This window comes from Sebastes fasciatus, chromosome 3 (genome assembly GCF_043250625.1).
Source record: "Sebastes fasciatus isolate fSebFas1 chromosome 3, fSebFas1.pri, whole genome shotgun sequence".
In the NCBI taxonomy this organism is placed as follows: domain Eukaryota; kingdom Metazoa; phylum Chordata; class Actinopteri; order Perciformes; family Sebastidae; genus Sebastes; species Sebastes fasciatus.
In genome coordinates this window covers 15,511,596-15,534,900 of record NC_133797.1, presented here as the reverse complement: position 1 = coordinate 15,534,900, position 23,305 = coordinate 15,511,596, and the positions used below count along the sequence as shown (strand labels likewise).

The 23,305-nt window shown below is 40.8% G+C and overlaps 1 protein-coding gene across 2 annotated transcripts in view; it reads right to left on the bottom strand.

Annotated features, from left to right (window-relative positions):
- The window catches only part of akt3b (v-akt murine thymoma viral oncogene homolog 3b), a 35,874-nt gene extending 13,966 nt beyond the window's left edge, over positions 1 to 21,908 (bottom strand). The window contains exons 1-9 of one of the 2 annotated variants that reach the window (XM_074629220.1): positions 15,718 to 16,994; positions 14,046 to 15,477; positions 13,402 to 13,899; positions 4,287 to 4,412; positions 4,073 to 4,184; positions 1,903 to 2,047; positions 1,669 to 1,800; positions 1,258 to 1,323; positions 929 to 997 (exon numbers count right to left, since the gene is read on the bottom strand). In XM_074629220.1, the coding sequence (XP_074485321.1) occupies positions 929 to 997; positions 1,258 to 1,323; positions 1,669 to 1,800; positions 1,903 to 2,047; positions 4,073 to 4,184; positions 4,287 to 4,412; positions 13,402 to 13,447 (696 nt within the window). In that variant the 5' untranslated portion in view covers positions 13,448 to 13,899; positions 14,046 to 15,477; positions 15,718 to 16,994. Of the gene's footprint in view, positions 1 to 928; positions 998 to 1,257; positions 1,324 to 1,668; positions 1,801 to 1,902; positions 2,048 to 4,072; positions 4,185 to 4,286; positions 4,413 to 13,401; positions 13,900 to 14,045; positions 15,478 to 15,717; positions 16,995 to 21,516 lie in introns of those variants that run through there. The other variant, XM_074629219.1, reaches the window with a different exon arrangement.
- Positions 21,909 to 23,305: the final 1,397 nt, after the last annotated feature.

Below are 23,305 nucleotides of genomic sequence, written 5' to 3'. Positions count from 1 at the left end.
TCATACTACCTTGTCGCAAAGGAGGTTAAATAATGCATTAATATTACGTTAAATTTTAGAGAGGAAAAACTGCATGGTCATTATAGAAGGGGTCCCTTTTTTATGCTCAATGCAGTACCTGTGAGGGTTTCTGGACAATATTTGTCATTGTTTTGTCTTGTTAATTGATTTACAATAATAAATATATACATATGGTAAAAGCAGCATATTTGCTCACTTCCATGTTGATTATTAAATCCTTGACAAATCTCCCTTTAAGGTACATTTTGAACAGCTAAAAAATGTGTGAGAAAGAGAGAGAGACAAAAAATCAAAAGTGTTTTTGAGGAATTTAATCCTCAAAAACACTTTATTTTTTTTTTATTTTACAGTATCACAAAACATAATATTGCCATACTGAAGTATATGGATATTTTCTTACACCCCTATTTATTCATGCTTCATAATCACCGGCTCATTCACAGCTGACTAGTAATGTCCAATCATATTCAGGCATCTGTCTCTTCTCACTATTACTACGCTCCATACCAATGCTGCTGCAACTCCCTCCACCTCTACAACCTCCACCTTATGTGATTTAATTTAGTGTTCATGTATGTGTTGTGCTAATTCTCCCAACAAAAATCCTTGTTGCAACACAGATTTTAAAACTAACTGTAATAAATAAAAGTGTCTCTGACTGAAGTTCTGAAGATATTTTGCAAATTGATACCATCACCAAAAAACCCACGACAGTGCAGACACTCCAGTCCTACAACTCTCCAAATAAGACCACACTGAAAAGATTGACTGCTTTCGGTTGAAGCTCTTTGAATCCCACCGTCACCATTCTTCAAATATTCTTGAAATAACTTCCATGTTGAAATAAGACAGAACATCAGCCAGCATCAAAAACATTTTATAAAAAAGAGATTCATTGATGTCTCACCTCTCCTCCGTTGACGTACTCCATTACAAAGCACAGCCGGTCCTTCGTCTGGAACGAGTACTTCAGAGACTGCAACACAATATGTGCATATCTTTTAAACTCAGCAGCCATTTGTTTCAAACACATTTATTTTTTTAAGAGCAAAAGCTTTGTGGTCAGTGCATCCATCCTTCCCTCTTTGCACGACATTAATCAAAAGAGTCTTTGAATTGAAACTGGCGGGCCTCTGCTTCTCTTGATTTATATTTATTTATTCTAACACATGATTCACAGCAGCACAGGTGTGTCTTCATGTAATGTTTTCATGCAATCTACACGCTTATACTCACAGTTAGGAATGGATGCCGGGTGTTTTTTAATACCCTACTTTCTGTGAGTGTGTGAGCAACTTCATCCTGTAATGAAAAGAAGGACGAAGAAGAGGCACGGTGATTAGTCAGGAGACAAAAAGAGACAATTTCTTGTTTAGTCAAAAGGTTGAGGATGTAATTGGCAGGGAGGTGTGTGAGCGTCAGGCTAAGGCCAGTATAAATCTGTAACTAACATGTCTAAATATGGACACTATAGACTAGTTATATGCTAAATATGTGACACTAAACGTGGTGCATTTAGATTTGTTTTGCTATTTTCACATATATAGTCATGGTAGATCTTTCTAAAAGTCTAATATATGACATTTCATACCAGTGCCCAAAAACATGCTTTACAGACAAGTAAAATCTGATAAAAATGAAAGGGACCTTGGCTATGATGACTTCCTTCTTGAGGATCTTCATGGCGTAGTAGGTGCCACTCGCCTTCTCCCTCACCAGAATGACTTTCCCGAACGTGCCTTTGCCCAGAAGCTTCAGATAGTCAAAGTCATTCATTGTCTGGACAAAGAAACAGAAGGGATGGTGTGAAGAAACTGTTTCTTACATCATCTTTTCAAAATAAGACAGCAATATTTTGTCTCCGCTCAGACCAACCATCACCTTTCGTTTGTAGTGGCTGATGGAGGTGTCCATCTCCTCCTCATTGACGTTCTCGATCTGGGAGGTGGGGCTGCTCAGGATGCCCTCCTCCTCCTGTTTGGCCAGAGACTCGGCTACCGTCTGGATGGCCTCGGCCCACTCGTCCCTGCAGGACACAACAATAACAGCTTAAACTACCAGCAGAGAGCTTTATTCTTATCCTCACATACATACATACATACATACATACAGGTACATACATGCAATTTGACCTCTGCATTTAACCCCTCCTAAGAAGGTAGGAGCAGTGGGCTGCAGCAACTTGGGGTTCAGTATCTTGCTCAAGGACACTTTGACATGTGGACAGGAGTAGCTGGGGATTGAACCTCCAACCTTGTGATGGTTGAAGGACGACCCGCTCTACCGCCTGAGCCACAGCCGCTTTCAACTGTGGTGGCCCATCCCGCCTGGCCAACGTGGAATTATTGATTTCATTCACTTGTTTTTTATAATAAATACAGAAATTAAGAAATAAACGTATCATTTAAGGTTGAAATAATGTCCCTTAATGGTGGTGGTGTTATTTTTGCGTAAAAAAGGGGGGGGGGGGGGAGGTTACGATTATTTATCTTTCAAAGACTGTGCATAATTCGCTTCAGTTGTAGCATGTCTAGTTGCAGCAAGACATACTTCCAAGAGCCAAACCATGTCTGACCAAAAAACAAAGCCGTTAAAAATATGTAAGTTCTTTGAAAGCGATGAACACCATCAACCTGGCGGCCGAGGCGATGCTGAAACATCAGATGCTGCCTCTGGACCACCTGAGAAGCACAGATCAATTATTGTAATTATTTTACTTAATGTTTAGCTTATGTATTAGCTATTATTTAATCAAAATGTGTAGTTATTTGCTGCTATATTAATGCTCTGAATTTGGAATTTAGCACTTTTAAAGTGGTAGTTTTAGGTAGGCTGTCAATCCCAAAAACACATAAAAACAAATTCTGGTATTTTTGTTATCTAGCCTTTCTGAAACTGAATGCTTCGTCCTCTGTTGTAAAGTCCACCGCAAATAAAAGCAAGATAGATAACACAGCTTTTATAACACTGACAAAGAATGTTCAGAATTGCATTAAATTTGTCGGTTTCTTAAATTCTTTGAATAAAATGAACTGGTGATCAGTGAGATGTGAGAGTCAATGAACGGCATCCACCCTCTTAAAACCCTACAGACTTACTCTGACTAGTGACTGCTGCCGGTCATGTGCATGTGAGACGTTGCAGGATGTTGTTAACGGAGTTGTGTTCATAACAAACTAACTGAGCATCAGGTAACAAGTCATAATGTAATAATTATATTGTGTTTTGGAACGAGGACCCTTCAAAACTTGGCGTCCAGCCTCGGACCCACACCCCTGTTTCCTGTCTTTCTTCTCACTGTGTTGACAGACTCCTGTTGGGTTATGAGGACAATTTGACACAAAAACTGGTTCAGGACTGAGAACTAAAGATTTTTTTTTGTCCCCAATACCAGACCTTTCATATCTGTTGATAGTGAGTCATCTCTCATATCTTTTTTATTACATTTTTATACAAGAAGTAGTTAAAATGTGTTTTACAGCTGCATTAAGAAAATCGAACATGCAGGTTTCCCTTGATGGTTTTTCTATACTATTTTAAATAGTTTTTTCATTAATATCTGTAAAGAGAATCTGGACATGATTCAGGTAGCTGCTCCTCATCTTAAAGACAAACGAAAGAAGAGCGTCAGCTAAAACCACAATATCACTCTATATTTCACCTGCTTGGCAGTAATGTTAGCTGACCAGACGAAGGTCTCTCCATGAATCAATGTTGTCCTGCTTCAGACTCCCGTCTTCTGCAGTGTGTAGTGTGCGCGCATGCAAGTGAGAGGTGGAGCGAGTGAGAACGAGCGTGGTGTGTGAGTGAAAGCAGGCAGGCAGAGGAGCAGAGCAGCATCGACTCCGGCCCTGGAGACCAAAGCTACGGTCTCCCCTGTGTCTTCTGGCTGCGGTCGGGGGGCTGGAGCAGGAAGAGTTGACGGGCAAGACAGGCTTCACTAGATATAACTTTGCGGTTTTGGTGCTTCCCCTGGTGTGTAAAGGCCTTAGGTCTACAGACTCATATGTGAGAATAACGGCTGAGGAAGAGGAGGAGGCTGAAGGCTCACCTCTCATCAGGAGTGTCGACGTGAAAAGTCCTCTCGATGACCGTGGTCCACTGCAGACAGCGGATGATGAAGGTGTTTGGCTTGGGCCGCTCCGTCTTCATCAGCTGACATTCTGGAAGTCACACAGAGAAATGGATGTACGCTGTTACGTAGATAATGTTTTTTCAGTGTATGAAATATGTGACGAAGGCCTCTGACTGTCTGTGTGTCTTACTTGCTACAGAGAAGTTGTTGAGCGGGTAGGCCAGGTCAGAGTCCTGCGGTTTGTCCTTGTAGCCGATGAAAGAGCCGTCTGTCTTCAGCAGAAAGTAGCGCGGTCGCCAGTTCTTGATGTACTCACCTGCAAGGAGGACAAAAAAAGGTGAAACCAACAGGTTACATCCTGCTGCACTCACATGTGTTTACAGCTGGAAGCAGCAGAGTCTGGACATCAGAATCACTCACAATGAATGTGGAGGAACGTGTCTCTGTAATGTTGTTATTAGCTGATAATGAGACTCAAATAACATTGTTTCACTACATTATTCAGTCTAACATCATGTTAGCTGTTTTCTATGTGGTAGTCGGGTGTTGTGCCCTAACGAATAAGCAGTGACTGACGTGTCTGTCCCATAGATGTCATCTTCAGTCCACAGAAGCTGTGGTAGCAGTTAGCAGTAAACTTAAAGTGTAACTTAACAGCAGGTACCAAAAGCAGTGTTTTCTTGCTGCCCTCTCTGGTGGAAAGTTCACCTCTAACCACACCCAGCATCACTGATGGCTGTGGTTGGGTGTGTTCAGAAATGTGCTCTGTTCCACTTGTAACCACACCCCACAGTGATGTCGTGGGGTCCTGGTGTACACCTGTACATCACCGCCGCCAGGTGAGAAGTAAAAACCACTGGAGGTTAGCAAAGACAAGACTTCAGGGGGTGTTAAAGTTACAATCTCAAAGCGGCACCTATGGCGCTAAGCAGTAATTGCAGGTGTGTTTTGGGATTTCACTTCCCAGAGAGCACCGCTTGTGATTTTTCCCGGGAATGTTGCCACAGACACCCAGTTCATAATACTGCAAATGCAAGGGCTTTCATCAGTGGGCCATAAACTCAATCACCATTGTGTAACCTCATTGGGCGGTAGATAGACTTAACAGACATTTGTTTAAAAGAAAATGATTAAGATTATTACTTATTATTTATCTTTAATGTTTTTCATAGCTATTTCTTATTCTGCCTGTTCATTATTTTATTTATATCACCTATGTGCCTATTACTTTATTTAATTTCCTCATGACTCCAACGCTACATGCGCAATTGTGAGAACTATGAAAATGATTCTTGAATGCACAAGTGAAATGTATGCGAAATATAACTGATCAATAAAAAAGATATTTGAGACAATATTTTTTCAACATATCAGATTTTCTGTCTTCCTCTCTTCTATTATGAATTGGCTATTTTTTCCACCATTAATAAGGCATTTTAATCCATACAAAAAACAACACTGCTAAAAACACTGTAAACACAGTACCACTTGTGAGATGATGCATTGCAGGTGGATGATTTTGGCAGATTTTTGCCAAGTTTCAAAATCAATCCTTTAGTGACTTAAATTTCTCCCTCTGCTGTTTTATTTTATGTAATCATATTATAGTTATATAACCAGTAAGCATAATTTTAGTGATTTGCAGATTGATGTCTACATTTGTTTTTTTAGACATCTAGGTTCGTGTTTACAATCTATTGAATCTACAATTTTCTCATCCTGACTATCTCCTGTCATTTTACTGTTTGTCTATTCTGTACACATGACATCTATTTCCTGTCTGTTTTTTTAAGGAGATTTTCATTATCTGAATCGAGGGTCTTAAGGACAGAGGGTGTTGTATGCTGTACAGATTGTAAAGCCTCTTGAGTCAATTTGTGATATTGGGCTATACTGTATATTATAAATTAATAAAAAGTAAAATCACTATATTTGTATATGCAAGTAATATCTTATTCATATTAAAACATAGGGAGGGAAATGCTGCTGAAACAATGTTTACATGTAACCTAGACGTGTATAAAACTTGACATCCACGATGACTTTTAAAATATTTAAGAGCTAATTTTTAAGTGCACAGAGTCAGATACAACATACATTACATGAAACTAACAGTGATAGTTTAATAGGGTTTAAAAGCCATGTCAGGAAAGTAAAGCTCACTGTTCAAACTGAGCCAAACACAATCACATCTGCTGTAGAGGACAACTCATTGCTTTGAACTGACTACTTTTGGTTTTCTGCTGCATATTGTGAAATAAAATACATTTAGAAGTGCAGAACATAACGCATTTTACACTATATATATTGTTTTATGCTTTATTTATCACCATCCTTTTTGTTTCCCAGCTAACGAATTTAAACATCTGTAACCACTTCCAGCTGAAGAGGAGATCTTTTGATGACGAACACTGTACGAACACGGTGCTTGTTCTTATTCAGTGTTGCCTCCCTGCTGTTTCTAACCCATCAAGTTGTGACATAATTACAACAAATGTTGGAATACATGTCGTGGCGAGATGTTGACATCTTACAGAGTCATATTAGCACCAGAGCTAACGAAGAACAAGGCGCTGTCTGTATAAGTGATCAACTGCCTCAGCATCGATCCAACAAATCAAACTCTGACGAAACTCGACTCACTATTCTCACACATCTAATGACTCACACAGCTTCAGAACAACAGCGTGATGAGGAAGGATGACAGCGACGGAAATGGGATGAAGTCAGACTACTCTGTCAGTGAGACAACAGTTCCACTTAAAAGCTGGTGAGCAGCAGAGGAAGAGAACAGCGTCAACATAGTAGGATAACCTGCAGGCACATCTATGAGGTTAAATCATTGGAGCTGCATGTTAACTAGGAAATGAAGGCTGCCAGTAATGATTTCCTACTACGTCAACACATCTATCAAAGATTGTTTACAGTACATGCTTTTATCTTTCACTTTCTCTTATGTTTATTATTATGCAACAAAACACAAAGGCAAAGTCCTTGTATGAGTAAAGCTAAAACTATTAATTGAGTTTTGGGTGAGGATGTTATTCTGGTAACACAATTTCAGGCTGTCCTTGACCAAAGAAATTCTTAGTGGACCAACACTCTAATACTAATCGATTACTTGATTTAATCGACAGATCCGTAAAACTTAGTTTCTCAAAAGCACCACTTTCAGTTTTGTGTTTACCAGAGATGTGCTCATAAGTTTCTTGGAAATAAGTCATTCAGCATGAAAAAAGCATAAAAAACAACTAATCAACTAAAGAAATCTTAGTCGACTAAGACCAAAACGACAGAGGGGACAGCCCTACACGATTCATAGATTTATTTTTTATTTAGAATCCTTTTTTTAAAGGAAAAAATTGTCCCATTGACACAGAACTAAATAATGCAACTTAAAAAGAGTTATTTAAGTTATCGTTTAGGCTATAAATATAAATGAAAATTGTCTGATTCAAAATTCCCAGAGCCCGAGAAGATTATCTTAAAATTACTTAATTTGTCGAACCAACAGTCCAAAACACAAAGACAATAAAAAGGGATAATGTACAACGAGTGGGTCATTGTTGTGAAATAAACCCTTCACAACAATGACCCGCACAGCGTACATTATCCCGCTTATTACATGGCTACTTACTTAAGAAATCAATCATTTGACACAAAAATGATCCACCAGAGTCCGACATCAGAACTGCGCCTATAGCAACAGTCTGTTATACATAGCAACGGTTTGCTATAAAGAAATAACAGACCATATAACGTTGTGATTGACCAATCAGAATCAAGTGTTCAACAAAGCCGTGTAATAAAATGATATAAAACAGAGAAGAGCAGCCAATCCTTCCATTTGATAAGATAAGAATGAAGGCAAAGGTGCCTAAAGAGTTGAGCGGAGCACGTAAATTACATCCCCAATGCAACACACCAACAGAGCTACAGATTTATGAGAGTCAGGAGACTGCAGACTACTTTGTATGTGCATGTGTGAAGGCAGCGTTAGACCTTGATGATACACACAATGTGTTGTGGTGAGAAATACTGAATGTAAACAGGAACTGTGTTAAAATGGTGACCTCATGCTGCAAGACCAAAGACACAGAGAGGTACCACCTGTAGCTCAGGTGGTGGAACAGGTCGGCCATTAAGCATAAAGTTGGTGGTTCGAGACCAACCTCCAAATTCCGGGCCGATACTGACTCAGATAGCTGGATCGATACGGATGACAATGGGGCCGATCTATTCAATTCAACTCTATGTTTACATCTGATTACACTTGTGCGTACTACGTCATGTGTCAGTAGCACGCCGGTAGACTGCAAGCTGTTAAGAGGTATTTCACGCTTGCTATGCCAAATGTTTACAGCTATTTTATGTTAAATATTTAATGTCTACAGACATTTTGTTTTACAAAGTTAGTGTCCAGTGTTTGCATACTGTAATATTTTACTGGAAATAGTGTGCAATTTGCATACTATTGGTTTCATATTAAGGTTTCTGACATATTCAAATATCTCACACATACTGTTTTAGCATAGTAAATAAATTAACATGTTAGTATGGAATTTCGGATGCAACCCAGGTATTGTATGGGGGCGGGGGGAGTCGCATAAAAAAAAGTATAAAAAAAATTGCTCCCTTTTGTTCTCCTATCACCTCAGTGACCTTTCACTTTGACTGATTTCCCATTGGTTTACAGTTTAAATTGATTCCTCACTGTGTTATGTCCTGCCCAACATCCTGTTCAACAGGGAGAACATCACATTAAAGACGACGCAATTCCCAAAAATAACATTCGTGAAAACAGATCCATCAGTTTGTGAATCCAATGATCTAAATACCATTTCTAAAAACTGAAACTGAGCCTCCACCAACATAAACTCTGCGATCAAGAACAATAATGTAGCTCCACATCTCAAAGTTTATGACTTTTTTGTGTTTCTTAAAAAAAAATTCTGTTTCATCCCCCCCAGTTTCCAAACCGTCCTGAACTGCGTGTGAACTCAGAGTTTTGCTGCTCGGGGCCGTTTCTCTAAGAGGGCCGTTCGGACTGAATTATAAGAGCGCACAGAGGTGCAATAAACAATTCAGGGACTTGTGGGGGCCGGAGAGGAAGGAACCAGAGTGTTAGGTCATCCTCTGTAAGCTCATAGTGCCACAGAGAAACTTCCCCCTGCCTGGCAGCCAACAGCCCTGAGCTCAGACCAGACAAACACACACACACTAAAATCACTGTGGGAAATAACACACCAGCCAAGTGCAGCTCAGACTGGGCTGCAGCCCTGCAAAGCCTGCCTGCTCTGCTGCCGTCTGGCAGGTAAACAACCATTGTTTGGAGGTGCTGTTCTTCAAACTGGCAGGGTGGCTTAGGCCATGTCCACACTGAGCTGCATAAAAACACATCAGTCAGTGTTTTCAACAACCAAAAAGTTGGGTTTTTCCTGAGCACCCCTAACAGTGAAGTCATCTGAAAACACTGGTCTTGTGTTGTAGTGTGGACCAGGAAAGCAAAGAACACAGGCCTGGTGACATAACTTTCTGTCACCTCTAACTCACTTTGGTCAATGTAGCCGATCAGAAAAGGCAGGTGGTGGTGTTGTTGTTGTTAGCCCAAATTTATGTTTCTGTTTCCAGACAACTTCTAAATTATAAAATAATGATTCCATTGACATCTCGGTGCAACGACTCCTTGTTTAACAGGAAGGATTTCAATGGGAAGAACTAAACTGTGTGTTCAGCTATACTGAAATACATTAGTGACTATATAAGTGACGATCTTGTAGCAGGCTCAGTTTTAAAGCCAGAGTGAAGATACTGGCATCATATGACACTAGAAAAACCTAAGGAATCCATTGGAACGAACCATGTCATACTAATATATCGCGAAGGAAGCTAAATAACGCTCCAACTTGCGCTAAATTTTGTAGAGGAAAAACTAGCATGACAATTTTCAAAGGGGTCCCTTGACCTCTGGCCTCAAGATATGTGAATGAAAATGGGTTCTATGGGTACCCACGAGGAATCTACTTGCCAGAAATACATTTTTACTTCCCCCTATACAAATTGTTTTATTCATTAGTGGTTATCAAATAACAATTGGTACCGCACATGTGCAACAGAGATGAGGAGGAAGCGAGATGGCTCACTCCTTAGCTACTTCCATCATCAGCTCCGGAAAAAAATTGTTTAATTCTTTTTTACCTCATGCTCGATCAGGCAAGTGAGATTCTATATTGACTAGCCTTGCCCCGGACAAGCAGGCAATCCTTATTGTTGAGCCCTGCAGTGTAGAATATAATATTTACAATTTCAGTGTGGAAATCATTCTGGAGAATTCTAATACATGTTGTTCAAGTTTTTTTTTAATGAAAGCTGCTGTTGGTACCTTGAGAAAGGTCAAAAGAATGTAACAGCAGCACAACGCCTGTCAACCCATGCAGCCTGTTGAGCAGACATCGCCTGAGTAGTTCAAATTACCTGCATTTGACGCAAATGACGAAAAACTCTTCAGACCTACACATTCCAAGCTGGTGTAATATTTTTCATTCTGAGCGGCAAATCTCACTGAAAATGTGCCGGTCTGTAAAAATGAAGTATATTCCTGTAACATAGTCTCAGGTTCGAGTCCCTCATTAGCTGTTAATCTGGTTTCAGATGTCCTGGAGCACAACACACAACAACTCCACCTGAACACTAAATGAACGAGTCAGTCATCTAAATGATTCAAACTAAAAAAGGGAATCAGAAGGAGAATGACAGAAAACAGCAGCCATCTGTGTCATTTCCCATCCTGCGTAAAGACAAACCTAAAGCCACGCCAGACACACCGACACACACTGAAATACATAAATTAATCCAAACAAGCACAAACACAGACGGCCTCAAGGACCAGAACACATCAGCCATGTTTCAGTCCAACTGTCAGGTTTAAATAAATCAGCTTCCTCTGTGTAAAAATACAGAAAGGAGAAGTGACTTCTTAGCATTGTTGTTTCTGTCCTGTCACACCTTCATCTGAGGGGAAACGTAATGAAAAGCACTTTATAGCCGGACTGCACCACCATGTTCAGAACGATTAAACCTGGCTGCCATGATGAAGATGAAGATGATGATAATCATTTTCTCCATTATTTGAACTAGAAGCTCCGTTGTGCATTTTTGCACATTTTACATGATTAGCATCCTGACAACTGTTCACACAGCAAGTTTAAATTAACTGAAACAAAAAGGCATCAGAGGACTTATCTTACATCCTCAACCAGTAAAATAAAATGTTATAAATTAACAGTGTCAAATATTTTCAACTTCTCAAATGTGAGGATTTGCTGCCTCACTCAGTTTTCCTATATTTGAGCTTTGGTCTGGTCATTTTGGGCTCCAGGACTGTCACAGTATCGGATTTTCACTACACGATTATCATTGCCGAAAAAATTCACGATAACGATACTATTGCGATATCTATGGAAAATAAATAAATAAATAATATCAGTCAAATTCATCTTTAACTTTGTTTATTGTGCATTTGTCTCTTTTTTTCTCAAATGAATTACACTCAAGGTACGAGTGTAGTGAGGGGGAGAGATAGTCTGTAACCATAACTATATATATATAAAATGATTTAAGAGGTGCTGGATTATTTACACAATTATATCATGTGTGTATTATTAACGTGATATCAACATTTAATTTTAAAATATCACGGTTACCAGTATATCACTAGTTGTGTCCGTCCCAGCCACCAGACTCACCAGTCTACTATTCTTTTTCCTGCCTTTCCTGCCCAGCATCGCTGGCTGCTAGAGAGGATGCTGCTGGTTTATATTAGTGAACTGTACAGTGAGAAGCTTATTCTGAAAAGCAGAGCCAGCATTTACAGTCTGATCTTTCACAGTCAACAACATGGAAACGCTTCAGCCACCTTTAAACTGAAGCATCCACCAGGCTGATCACACCACTCCTACTGCATTATTCATTCAATGATATGGGATGTTTACATCAATATTTAGTAAATAAAGAATAAAGCCAAAGAAAGGATTCACTTTATGGATAAGGCTAGCGTTATTCTACAAATTAAACAAAGAGACCAAACCCAACAATGTGTTACTCCATCTCTTAATACTTGAGTATTTCCTGACCTAATTGGGTCCTTACAAATATGTGGTTTCAATTTGAAAAAAGGCTCAGTAATTTCCTGCCCACTGCAGTTTTTATTAAACAAACAAGAGGAAAGAGAGTATTTGTTGGGAACTATCCACAATTTGGTGCTCCAGTGAAGTGGTTCTCAAACACACAGATTTCCCAATTCAATACTATCACGATACTTGGGTGCCGATTCGATATGTATTGCGATTTTTAAGTATTGCGATTCTACAAGTATTGTGATTTATTATTATTATAGTACTGTATGTACTCAGAGACGTCCTGAAGTCAGATATATCAGTCATTCTCAGGAATAATTTTTTTCCAGCAAAGACATTTCCCTCACAAATTAGTGGTATTTTCTTTTTAACTTATAAAGGGACATGTCATGTTTTATACTTCTGGTGAATCCAATCCAATCAATCTTATTTCCATATATGTATTTTGCATATACAGGTTCCCTTTGTTAACACCTTATTTTGAAAACCGGACGCAGTCACACGTGTATACTTCCGCTAACTTCGCCAAGTCCGTCGCTAGCTCTCCCGTCAGCTCCGTTCTCTTTTTACATCCATGGTCAGCTCCATCGGGGCCGTTTGAATGCATTTAACATAAATGTCAGTATATGGGTAGTATAAAAGTGGTAACTTCCTTCTACCTCTGCATAGACTCAAATGGAGCAAATATATCGATTCTGGCATTAAAAAAATCTATTTTAAAATCATTAAAAAAAAAAAAATTTAAATCACGATATGTAGGTAAATCAATTTTTTCCCCCACCCCTACCAGTACTCCTATTTGAGAAACACTGCTCTGTGAGTATTTGTGTCAACAGGACGGTGCATGTGGGATTGAGTCAAAATAAACTACAGTGTGTTTCATGTGTTCATGGTGGTGACGGAACATGTCACCCAGTACAACAGTGAGGCTCACTGATGTGTTTTTAATGGTTGCTGGACAACAATGGAGCTCTATGGCACAGAGGAAGAAGAGATATCAGGCTTTGATACACACACAATACTTATTAGTAGATACATTCACTGTTGGTTTGGGTCATTTCATGAGATTTGTAGACGATAAGAGAAATACAGAATATCACCAGCAACGTCTAAGTAAAATATTAAAACCATATCTTAGCTGTTATAGATGAAAACATGAACCCTCCTCACCTCTTTTCTGGACCCAGCCTTCCTTGATGACGTTCTGGTCGCTCATGGTGGCTTCTCCTCGTCACCAGCTCTCCCAGTTCTCCCAGTGTGGTGACGGTGAAGGGGGGTAGCGGGACAGCTTGTTCGGCTGAAGCTCAGTCAGCCTTCCGTTTGACCGCTTGACCTCCGACCTCCAACCTACCTGCGCCCACTCTCGCCTGACCTCAGATCTGTTAATTTGTTCCCCACGAGTCTGTAATGTCTCTATCGTTCTCTCTCTCTTTCCCACAATCACTTTCTCTTTCCTCCTCTCACCCCGCCAACCCAACCTGACTTCCTCTTGCTGTCAATCCCCCCCTCCAAGTCTTCCTCACCACTTTTTTGTTTAGTTTTTTACTCCCCTATTTCTTTCCCTCCCTCCTTCCTTCTCTTACTGTGTCTTTTCCTCACTCCCTCGTCCTCTCAAACTTCTTCTTTTTCTTCTTCTTCTGTGTTCAGGCACTCCAGCGGTGAGTCAGCCTGGAAGGAAACGGAGGCAGAGAAAGGAGAGAAGGCAGAAAACAAAACAACACAGAGCAGGTCAGTGGATAGTTTCCTCCGCACAGCAAACACAGCAGGACGCCACTTATTGTTCAGAGCCTTAAACACACTTCCTGTCTCCTTACCTCCTTCCATCCTTCCTCCTTGCCTCCTCACACTTTCTCCTTCTCCTCTCCTTGCCCTCTTCACTAACTCCTTCTTTTCCTTCCTTCTCTCCATCAGTCATTTCCTAACTACTTCTCCAACTTTTTTTTACCTCCTTCCCTCTTTACCTCAACCATACTTTCCTTCCCTTCCTCTCTCCTTTTCCATTTCCTAACCCCCTCACATGGTCTCCTCCTCTGCCCTTTCGTTTGTTCCCTCCTTTTTCCTTCTCTCAGTCCTTTCCTAACTGCTTCTCCCCCAACCTTTTCACCTCCTCTTCTCTGTCCTTCCTTTATTCGTTCCCTCCCTTCTTCACTAATTCCTTCTTTCCCTTCCTCTTTCCTTCCTTCTCTCGTCAGTCTTTCACTAATTACTTTTACCTCAACTTTTTTTTTACCTCCTCTTCCCCCGTTCTCTCCTTCCTCAAAGAATTGGGGAACCTCCCTTGCTTAGTCTCTTCCTTCTTTACAGGGCCCTTACTTTCCTTCCCTTACCTGCCTCTCTCCATCCCTAGTTCCTTGCCTACTCTCATCATTCGCCCCCTTACATTGTCTCCTCCTTCCCTCCTTCCTTTGTCTTCTCTTCCTCTTTCTTCCTTCCTTCAGTCCTTCCCCAACTACGTCTCGCCCAACTTTTTTACCTCCTATATTCCCCTCCCTTCCTACCTCCTTGCTTCCTCACGCTTCCTCACACTTTCTCCTTTTCCTTCTTTCCTTCTTTACCTCACTCCTTCATCTCTCCTTCTCCATTTCCTTGCCTCCTCACATTATTCACCCCCTCTTCATCTTCCTTTGTTCCCTCCTTTGTCTTTCTCTCTATCAGTCCTTTCCTAACTACTTATCCCAAACTTTTTTACCTCCTCTTCTCCATCCGTCTGACCTTTCTTCCTTTGTTACCTCCTTTCCTCACTAATTCCTTCTCTCTCTCCCTCTTGCCTCCCCCTTTCCTTCCTTCTCTCATCAGTCCTTCACTAACTACTTTTACCTCAACTTCTTTTTTACCTCTCTCTTCCCTCATTCTCTCCTTCCTCAAAGAATTGGGGAACCTCTCTCCCTGCCTCTTCCTTCTTTACTTCCCTCCTTCACAGGCCCTTACTTTTCACTCCATATCTTCCTCTCTTTCTCCCCATTTCCTTGCCTCCTGTCATCATTCGACCCCTCACTTCCTTTCTTCAGTCTTCCCACTACTTCTCCCCCAACTTTTTTTACCTCCTCTTCTCTGTCCATCTGTGCTTCCTTCCTTAGTTCCTTCTCTCATCAGTCCTTCACTAACTACTTTTACTTCAACTATTTTGTACCTCCTCTTTTCCTTCCTTCCCTCCTTCTTTCTCACCCTCCATCCACATCAACCTATCATTGCATTGGCTTCCTTTCTCCTTCCCTTGTTCTCTCTTTCCTCAAAGAAGTGGGGAACCTCTTTCCCTCTATCCTTCCCTTACCTTCATCTCTCCTTCCCCATTTTTCTTGCCTCCTCACATCTTCTCCTCCACCTTCCTTCCTTCGTTACCTCCCTTCCTCACTAATTCCTTCTCTCCCTCCCTCTTGCCTCCCCCTTTCCTTCCTTCTCTCATCAGTCCTTCACTAATTACTTTTACCTCAACTTTTTTTTACCTCCTCTTCCATCATTCTCTCCTTCCTCAAAGAATTGGGGAACCTCCGTCCCTCAATCTCCTACTTCCTTCCTACTTTCCCTCCCTTACCTACCTCTCTCCTTCCCTAGTTCCTTGCCTCCTCACATCATTCATCCCCTCACATTGTCTCCTCTTCCTCTCCTTCCTTTGTTTCTTCCTTTGTCTTCTCTCCCTCATTCTTCCTTCCTTTAGTCCTTCCCCAACTACTTCCCCAACTTTTTTTTTTACCTCCTCTTATCTTGTCTCCCTCCCTTCCTACCTCCTTGCATCCTCACACTTCCTCCTTCCTTCTTTACTTCACTCCTTCCCCATTTCCTTGCCTCTTCGTATCAATCAACTACTTCTCCCCCAACTTTTTTACCTCCTCTTCTCCATCCAGTTGTCCTTCCTTCTCTTCCACACTAACTCCTCTCCCTCCCTCTTGCCTCCTTCTTTCCTTCCTTCTCTCATCTGTCCTTCACTAACTACTTTTACTTCAATTTTTTTTTTACCTCCTCTTCAATTGTTTTCTCCCTCCTCAAACAATTGGGGAACCACCCTCCCTGTATCTCCTCCTTCCTTCCTTCTTTACCTCCTTTCTTAACAGGCCCCTACTTTCATTCCCTTATCTGCCTCTCTCTTTCCCCATTTCCTTGCTTCCTCTCATGATTCACCTCCTCAAATCGTCTCCTCTCCTTCCTTTGTTTGTTTCTTTCTTCCCTCCTTTCTTCTTCTCTCTCCTTCTTCATTCCTTCAGTCCTTCTCCAACTCCTTCTCCCCCAACTTTTTTACCTCCTCTTCTCTTCCCTCCCTCCTTCACTGGGCCCCATTTTCCTTCCCTTTCCTTCCTACCTCCTTGCATCCTCACACTTTATATCTAATGTATTAGTGTTGACCATCACTTCTTCTTTGAGTGTGTTTGACCAAAACTCTGCCCTAAAACATTTCCCAAACACACAGATACAGTAGCAGAGTGGTTATCCTGGACCTGGACAAATATGCAACATGCAAGCACTGACTTGCAACATGGAATCATTTCATCCTGTGTTAAGTTATATTTAATTCATGCAAACACACTTACAACCCATGCATGAGCATTCAAGAGCCAAATTCAAATTCATCTGCAATTTGCAATTGACAATCATTTGTGAAACGTGATAGTGCCACAATTTGCAACCTGCATGTGAGCAACGCTCACACTTTTGTCAAACTGGCCCCTGATCAGCACTCAAAGTAAATGGCTTCCGTTAAAAACTACACTCAAGGGGGATTCCCTACACCCAACCTCTCTTAATCCTTGTCCCCTTCCTCCCACATCTGTTGTCACACCTTCCCTTGTTCCATCCTCCCCCGTCCTCACTCCTCTTTCACTGCTTCACTCCCAAACCTTCTCTTGTACCTTCACTTTCCCCTCCTTCTAATTTCTTCATCAGTCTACCTCTCAATCTTCCTGTCTGTCAGCACAGACCGCCGGATGAACAGCAGACAAGACATTGACAGCAATGTCTGAACTCTGAACACACCTCTGTTACAGCAGCTGCATCTCTTATGTGTTTGTTCACAAATTATTCTAAAACCCTATTAAGATAACACACAATTCACCTATTGCTTCACACCTCATTCCTGCCTTGAAACAGCAGCAGGAATGTGAGTGAGATACATATCCAGCTAACTTATTGCTTGGTCAACATGTGTCTACATCTAGACGGGAATACCAAATGAATCATTGTCTTAAAGGAGGCCTAGGACCCCAGTCTGGGTTCCACTGTCTCAAAAATCAACACTAAGATCCTCACATTTATTCCTAATGCTTACATGTCCTTACCACTGGACAATGTATTTCCATTTCCACTTCTCACTACTCAACTCATGCTGCAGCCTCCGACCGTTGACAAGCTGCAAACCAAATGCACAGAAAAGTGTGTAGCTTTTTTTTTTAGTAACAGTAACGGAGGTAACTGAAATTAGTTGTAGGCTTTGTACCGAAGCAACCAGCTACGAGATGAATCCCTAACATTTTCTGTTTAGGCCTCTCTTATACATAAGTTTAGTTATTCCTTGTATGCATAACATTTTTTAAGATGATTTTTTAGGTTTCTTTTTAGAGAGACAGTGATAGTTGTGAAATGGGGAAAGAGAGGGGATGACAGATGCAGAAACAAAATGTAAACAATAAAGATTATCAATAAGGTACTAAAACCAAATGTACTAAGTTAGCTAGCTAGTGTTGATGACGTATATTGTAAAAGACAAGAGATGTAGTTCACTGAGCGGTTTCACACAAAACTTAATTATACTATGACGAACTGAGACTTTCTTGACTTGCAAAGTTATCTTTTAAATTGACAAACATCCTATGTGTGATTCATGGTGCAATTCCAACAGGGTAAAAAAAACATATTTGTCTCTCGCTGTTGACTACCGTTCCTACTTCTTTCTCTCTATATGATTCTGCTAAAAGCCAATAAAACAATATTATATTATCACCACGCCCTACTTCCTGATGAAGTGAACTAAATACAGTGACAAACTGCCACAACAAAACGTTGTTTTTTAAATCTTGTAATGCATTTCTAATGATATTCCTTACATGTTGGTGCCGTTAAATGGGGTCGTGTTTACTGTGTTCACGAGAAGAGTCCATATGAACGCCCCTCCCCTCCTGTGGTATTCACAGAGTTCACTAGTTGTGATGTATTTGTTGACGTAGTCAGAAATGGTGGAGGCCATGGAAGTTAATTTTTCAGTGCATAATAAATTAATATATTGTAATTTTTGTTGTATATTGTAATTTTATAATATGTCTGAGGAAAATGTTGATATTTCCAACGGCCTCATCTTCTTCCTCTGTCATTATGCCTTTGCATTTCCTGCATTATGTTACCCACTTGCAAGCTTGCTAAATTGTTAGCCTCTGTGGCTTTTAGACGCCGACAGTAATGTTAATATTGCCGTTGCTTAGCAGCGGTGATCTCACATGTACACGACTTCCCATGTTGTAAACACAAGCTCATGAGTTTCGTTTGAAGGCGCCAAAACTGCCACAACAAAACATTGTTTTTTTAAATCTTGTAATGCATTTCTAATTACATTGCTTACATCACTTTGATGGTCCTCCGTGTTTGAAAGATACTATATGCCTTTCCTATATGACTTTAGAGGTAAACGTTTTCCTATTCAGTCTCACCACAATGATTCATAAATGACTGTCTTGTAATCACACGCGTACTGTAATTATTGCACATGTTATACTGTTCATACTTAGCGTATTCATTACACACTGTCCATACTGTTACTGCTAATACTGTATATTTCCAGTGTATCCATATCTACCCGTTACTGTCTACTGTAGCCTCATTATTAATTATATTACCATGAGACATACAGTATGTACATTACTCTGCACTTTACTGCTTTTTTGCACTTCTGGTTAGATGCTAAACTGCATTTGGTTGTCTCAGTACCTGTAATGACAACAAAGTTTAATCTATTCTAATCACAGAATTGACTATATCATGTAACCCATCATGAGATAACCTTCATGTCCCACTCTTACTAGTATTTTACAAGAAATTAAATTAGAGATGCACCGATCTGACTTTTTCAGTCCCGATACCGATAGCGATACCTGCGCTTTGGGTATCGGCCGATGAAGAGTACCGATCGGATACCAGTGTTTAATTAATAAGCTGTATGGCTCGCTGTGTGGAAGTGACTGGGATCATTCTTTAATGAGTTTTTTTGTGAAGTTTTGTTTTACTAACTTAATAAAGCAAAATGTGACTAATAAATACATAGATATAAATGTATTTCATTGTTTTTTCTTATTAAAATCATAAATCATACACCATCGACTTGGTGGAAAATCTTCAAAGTTAACAGGAACTACAATTCAAGTATAAACCTTTTTAATGCAGCAACAAATTTGTATCCGATCCAGCTATTTGAATCGGTGTCGGCCCGCTATACAATCCAGTACTGGCATCGGTGCATCCCCTAAATGAAATAATAAAACATGATTTTATGACAACAAAGTCTGAGTCAAACTGACTTCTTCTTCTTGGCTCTACTGGTTGTACCCAGGTCTAGGCTGGTGACTAAGGGTGACAGGGCCTTTGCCATCAATGCCCCTAGACTGTGGAACAGCCTACCTCGGGACCTCAGGTTAGCCAGCTCTCCTACCAATTTTAAATCTCTTTTAAAAACCCATTTTTATAAAAAGGCTTTTTTAACTCCATAAGGCAACAGCTTGGTGCACCTTTCCCCAAACCGTATATTGTCCTCTTTTGGCTTATGTGTAGTAACTTATTGTTTTGATACCATTGGTTACGGGTTTTTAGCTTTCTCATTATTTGGTCTTTATATGTTTTGTTCTTTTATTGTTGTTTTTATTTTGTCTGTATTTCATTGTATCTGTGCAAGCACTTTGAAACTATGTTTAGAAAGGTGCTATACAAATAAAGATTATTATTATTATTACCCCAACAGGCATTTCACAATCTCCTCATGGTAATAAGCCTTTCCTGTACAATTTAATACATTATGTGTAATAACAATCATGACTGTATGAATCATAATTTGACATTTCAGCACCAAGCTATAAAGGATGTGTTGTGGTGGGCAGACTGGTCCATGTTCCTTCAATGCACACAGCATCAATGGAAAGACCCAAAGGCTGGGAAACAAATGCGAGCCCTCCAATGACAACAAAAACAATGGCTGACAGGAGCAGCCCTTGTATATATTTCAGAAGCCGGTCCAGAGCTGCGGCCCTCGGTCACACACACACACACACACACAACACCCCCTCTCTATCTCTCTGATTTACTGGCCATGATTGTGAATCCTGCACCGCATCACACCACAAAACAAACAAATACTGAAACAACAGCTTTTGTTTCAAGGGCGTGTGTGGTGTCATTATCTGGTTACATAACAACATCCTGCTTCGTCTCCTCCGTTATGTGTTTAACGGAGGAATACATGTCTGCTGGCAGGGACCTCTCTTTATACCGACTATAGTCGCTGTTAGCGGGGATAATCAAACAGCCGGTGGAGGAGACGTGTTGTGTAAGCCAGAGCCAGGCTGGCCTGTGATGATGGCTCTGCTGCTGGAGGATGGAGGAACTAGCCAGGGATGCTAGCGGGAGGAGGAGGGAGGAGGGTGCTGCTAATGGTAGCCGGCTAGCCGCCTATAGCTGGGGAGGCTGCTTAGCATAGCAAGGCGGTGTTATTTATCATGGCTGTGATGAGTGATCGGCTTTTATTTATTCATTCTGAAGGGGATGGGAGACTCGGGGTGGAGAAGGAGGAGGACGGCTGTGGTGTGTCGTTCATCACGGAGATGGGCCGAGGCCAGACGGTCGGTACCGTTACCATCACTAGCCCTCCCTTCTCCCTCCCTTCATGCAGCAGCATCCCGGCGTCGCATCTCACATCTCACCATCAGACTGACTGAATGACGAAGCAGCACCGCTAACTAACGGCAGCTAACAGCTTTAGCAGTCTACTAACGGCTCCCAACGGCTACTAACGGCTCCCAACGGCTACAAAAAGGCTCCCAATGACTACTAACGGCTACCAACGGCTACCAACGTCTACTAACGGCTCCCAACGACTACTAATGGCTCCCAACGGCTACAAAAAGGCTCCCAACGGCTACTAAACGGCTCCCAACGTCTACTAACGGCTCCCAACGGCTCGACACAATCCCCCCTAAAAACGACGACCCCCAACCTCCCTCTCTTCCTCCCCCCTTCCTCTTCCTCTCTCCATATTCATACAAACAAGCCCCACTCACTCACACCTCCACAATAACAAGCACATTATACTGATTATTTCACCTGGTAGTCAGCCTGGTAGAACGAGAAGGATAGCCTCCCTCCTCCTCCTCCTCCTCCTCTATGGGCTCTGGAGCATCCGACGGACTGAACGTCCCTCAGCTCAGCGGTGAAGACAGAGACAGAGACCGGAGGAGGACAGCGATGGATCCATGATGCCGCTGGTGAAGAAGCCGCGTCCACACCGTGATATCCGTGTAAAAGAGGAGGGTTTGTTGTGTGTGTGTGTCCCAGACAGGACAAGAGAGACTGCGGCGGCGGCGGCAGAGAGACAGACACACGGACAGACAGACAGACCCGCTCGGCTCCTGCTCCTGCTCTCCCTCCGCAGCTCCGCCAGGAAACCTCGCTAGCTCCGCTGCGAGTCGGCACGTCACGTTCAGCCAGATCTGACTGGGAGGACTCCTGATGCATTCAGGGGCTGTCGGAAATATATGGAGGGTTCATAGAGTTGCTGCACCCCAAACCAACCAGCTGGGAAATGTGACAGGAGGAGCAGTGGTGGAAGAATAACTTATAATAATGTATAATAATAATACATTTATTTATATAGCACTTCACAATAAAGTGCTTCACAAGACAATAAAAGCAGATAAATAAAGTAAAATATATGGTAACTGTTAAAACACAACATCAGACACTAAAAGCAGATAGAGTGAAACAAATACGGTAACTGCTAAAACAGAACATCACAGAACATATCAATAATAATAGAAGTGGTAAAATGGTAGGATAAGTTTGTAAAACAAATATACAGTATATATACATAAGTGTGTATAAATGTACACATGCGTCCAGAAACAGATGTATACATACATATATTTATACCATTCTACTTATAGGAATGCTATCCTAAGGAAATGTGTTTTCAAAAGTTTTTTAAAAGTGGATACAGGGTTAGATAATCGTATCTCTATAGGAAGTGCATTCCAGATCATAAAAGTAAAAGCACTAATACCACACTGTGAAAACACTCCACTAAAAGCAAAAATAACTGTATTCCACACTATATTTAAACCTCCAGTAGGCAAAAATTGCAAAATAACCTTTCAGCATATTGTAATTCAAGATTCAAGATTCAAGATGTTTATTGTTTATTAAGTACAATCGTGTGAAATGCTTTTTGCTGGGAAGCTTCATTAAAATAATAAGTTATATTACAATTATAAAAGGAAATACTTTGTACAAGGCATGTTAAGAACATATACATTAAGAAACCAGCTGGGAAATGTGACAGGAGCAGCAGTGGTGGAAAAATAATTTAGATCATAAAAAGTAAAAAGTACTAATACCACACTGTGAAAACACTCCACTAAAAGTAAAAGTATTCCACACTTTACTTAAACCTCCAGTTTAAGTCCAATTTGTAAACAAGAAACATATAAAAAACATTGCAGCCATATTGCGATGCCAGTTTACGAACATTCATCATCTCAAGAGGAAGAACCCTTCACATTTAAGACACCATGTGACCTTTTCCTCAAAACAACTTTAATCTTTAACCAACCTTCACTTCAACAGTGGTGGAAGAAGTATTCCAATAATTTACTCAAGTGAAAGTAACAATACCACACTGTGAAAATACTCCACTACAAGTAAAAGCCTCGCATTAAAACTTCTACTGAAGTAAAAGTATGAAACAAACAAAATTGTACTTAAAGTATCAAAAGTGAAAGTACTCCTAAGGCAGCATCATTATTAATGAAGTATAAATACGAACGCAGTATTTACATTTTTCAGTTGGTTGAGGTGGACCTAATTTTGTTTAATCTAAATGATGCATCATATTTTA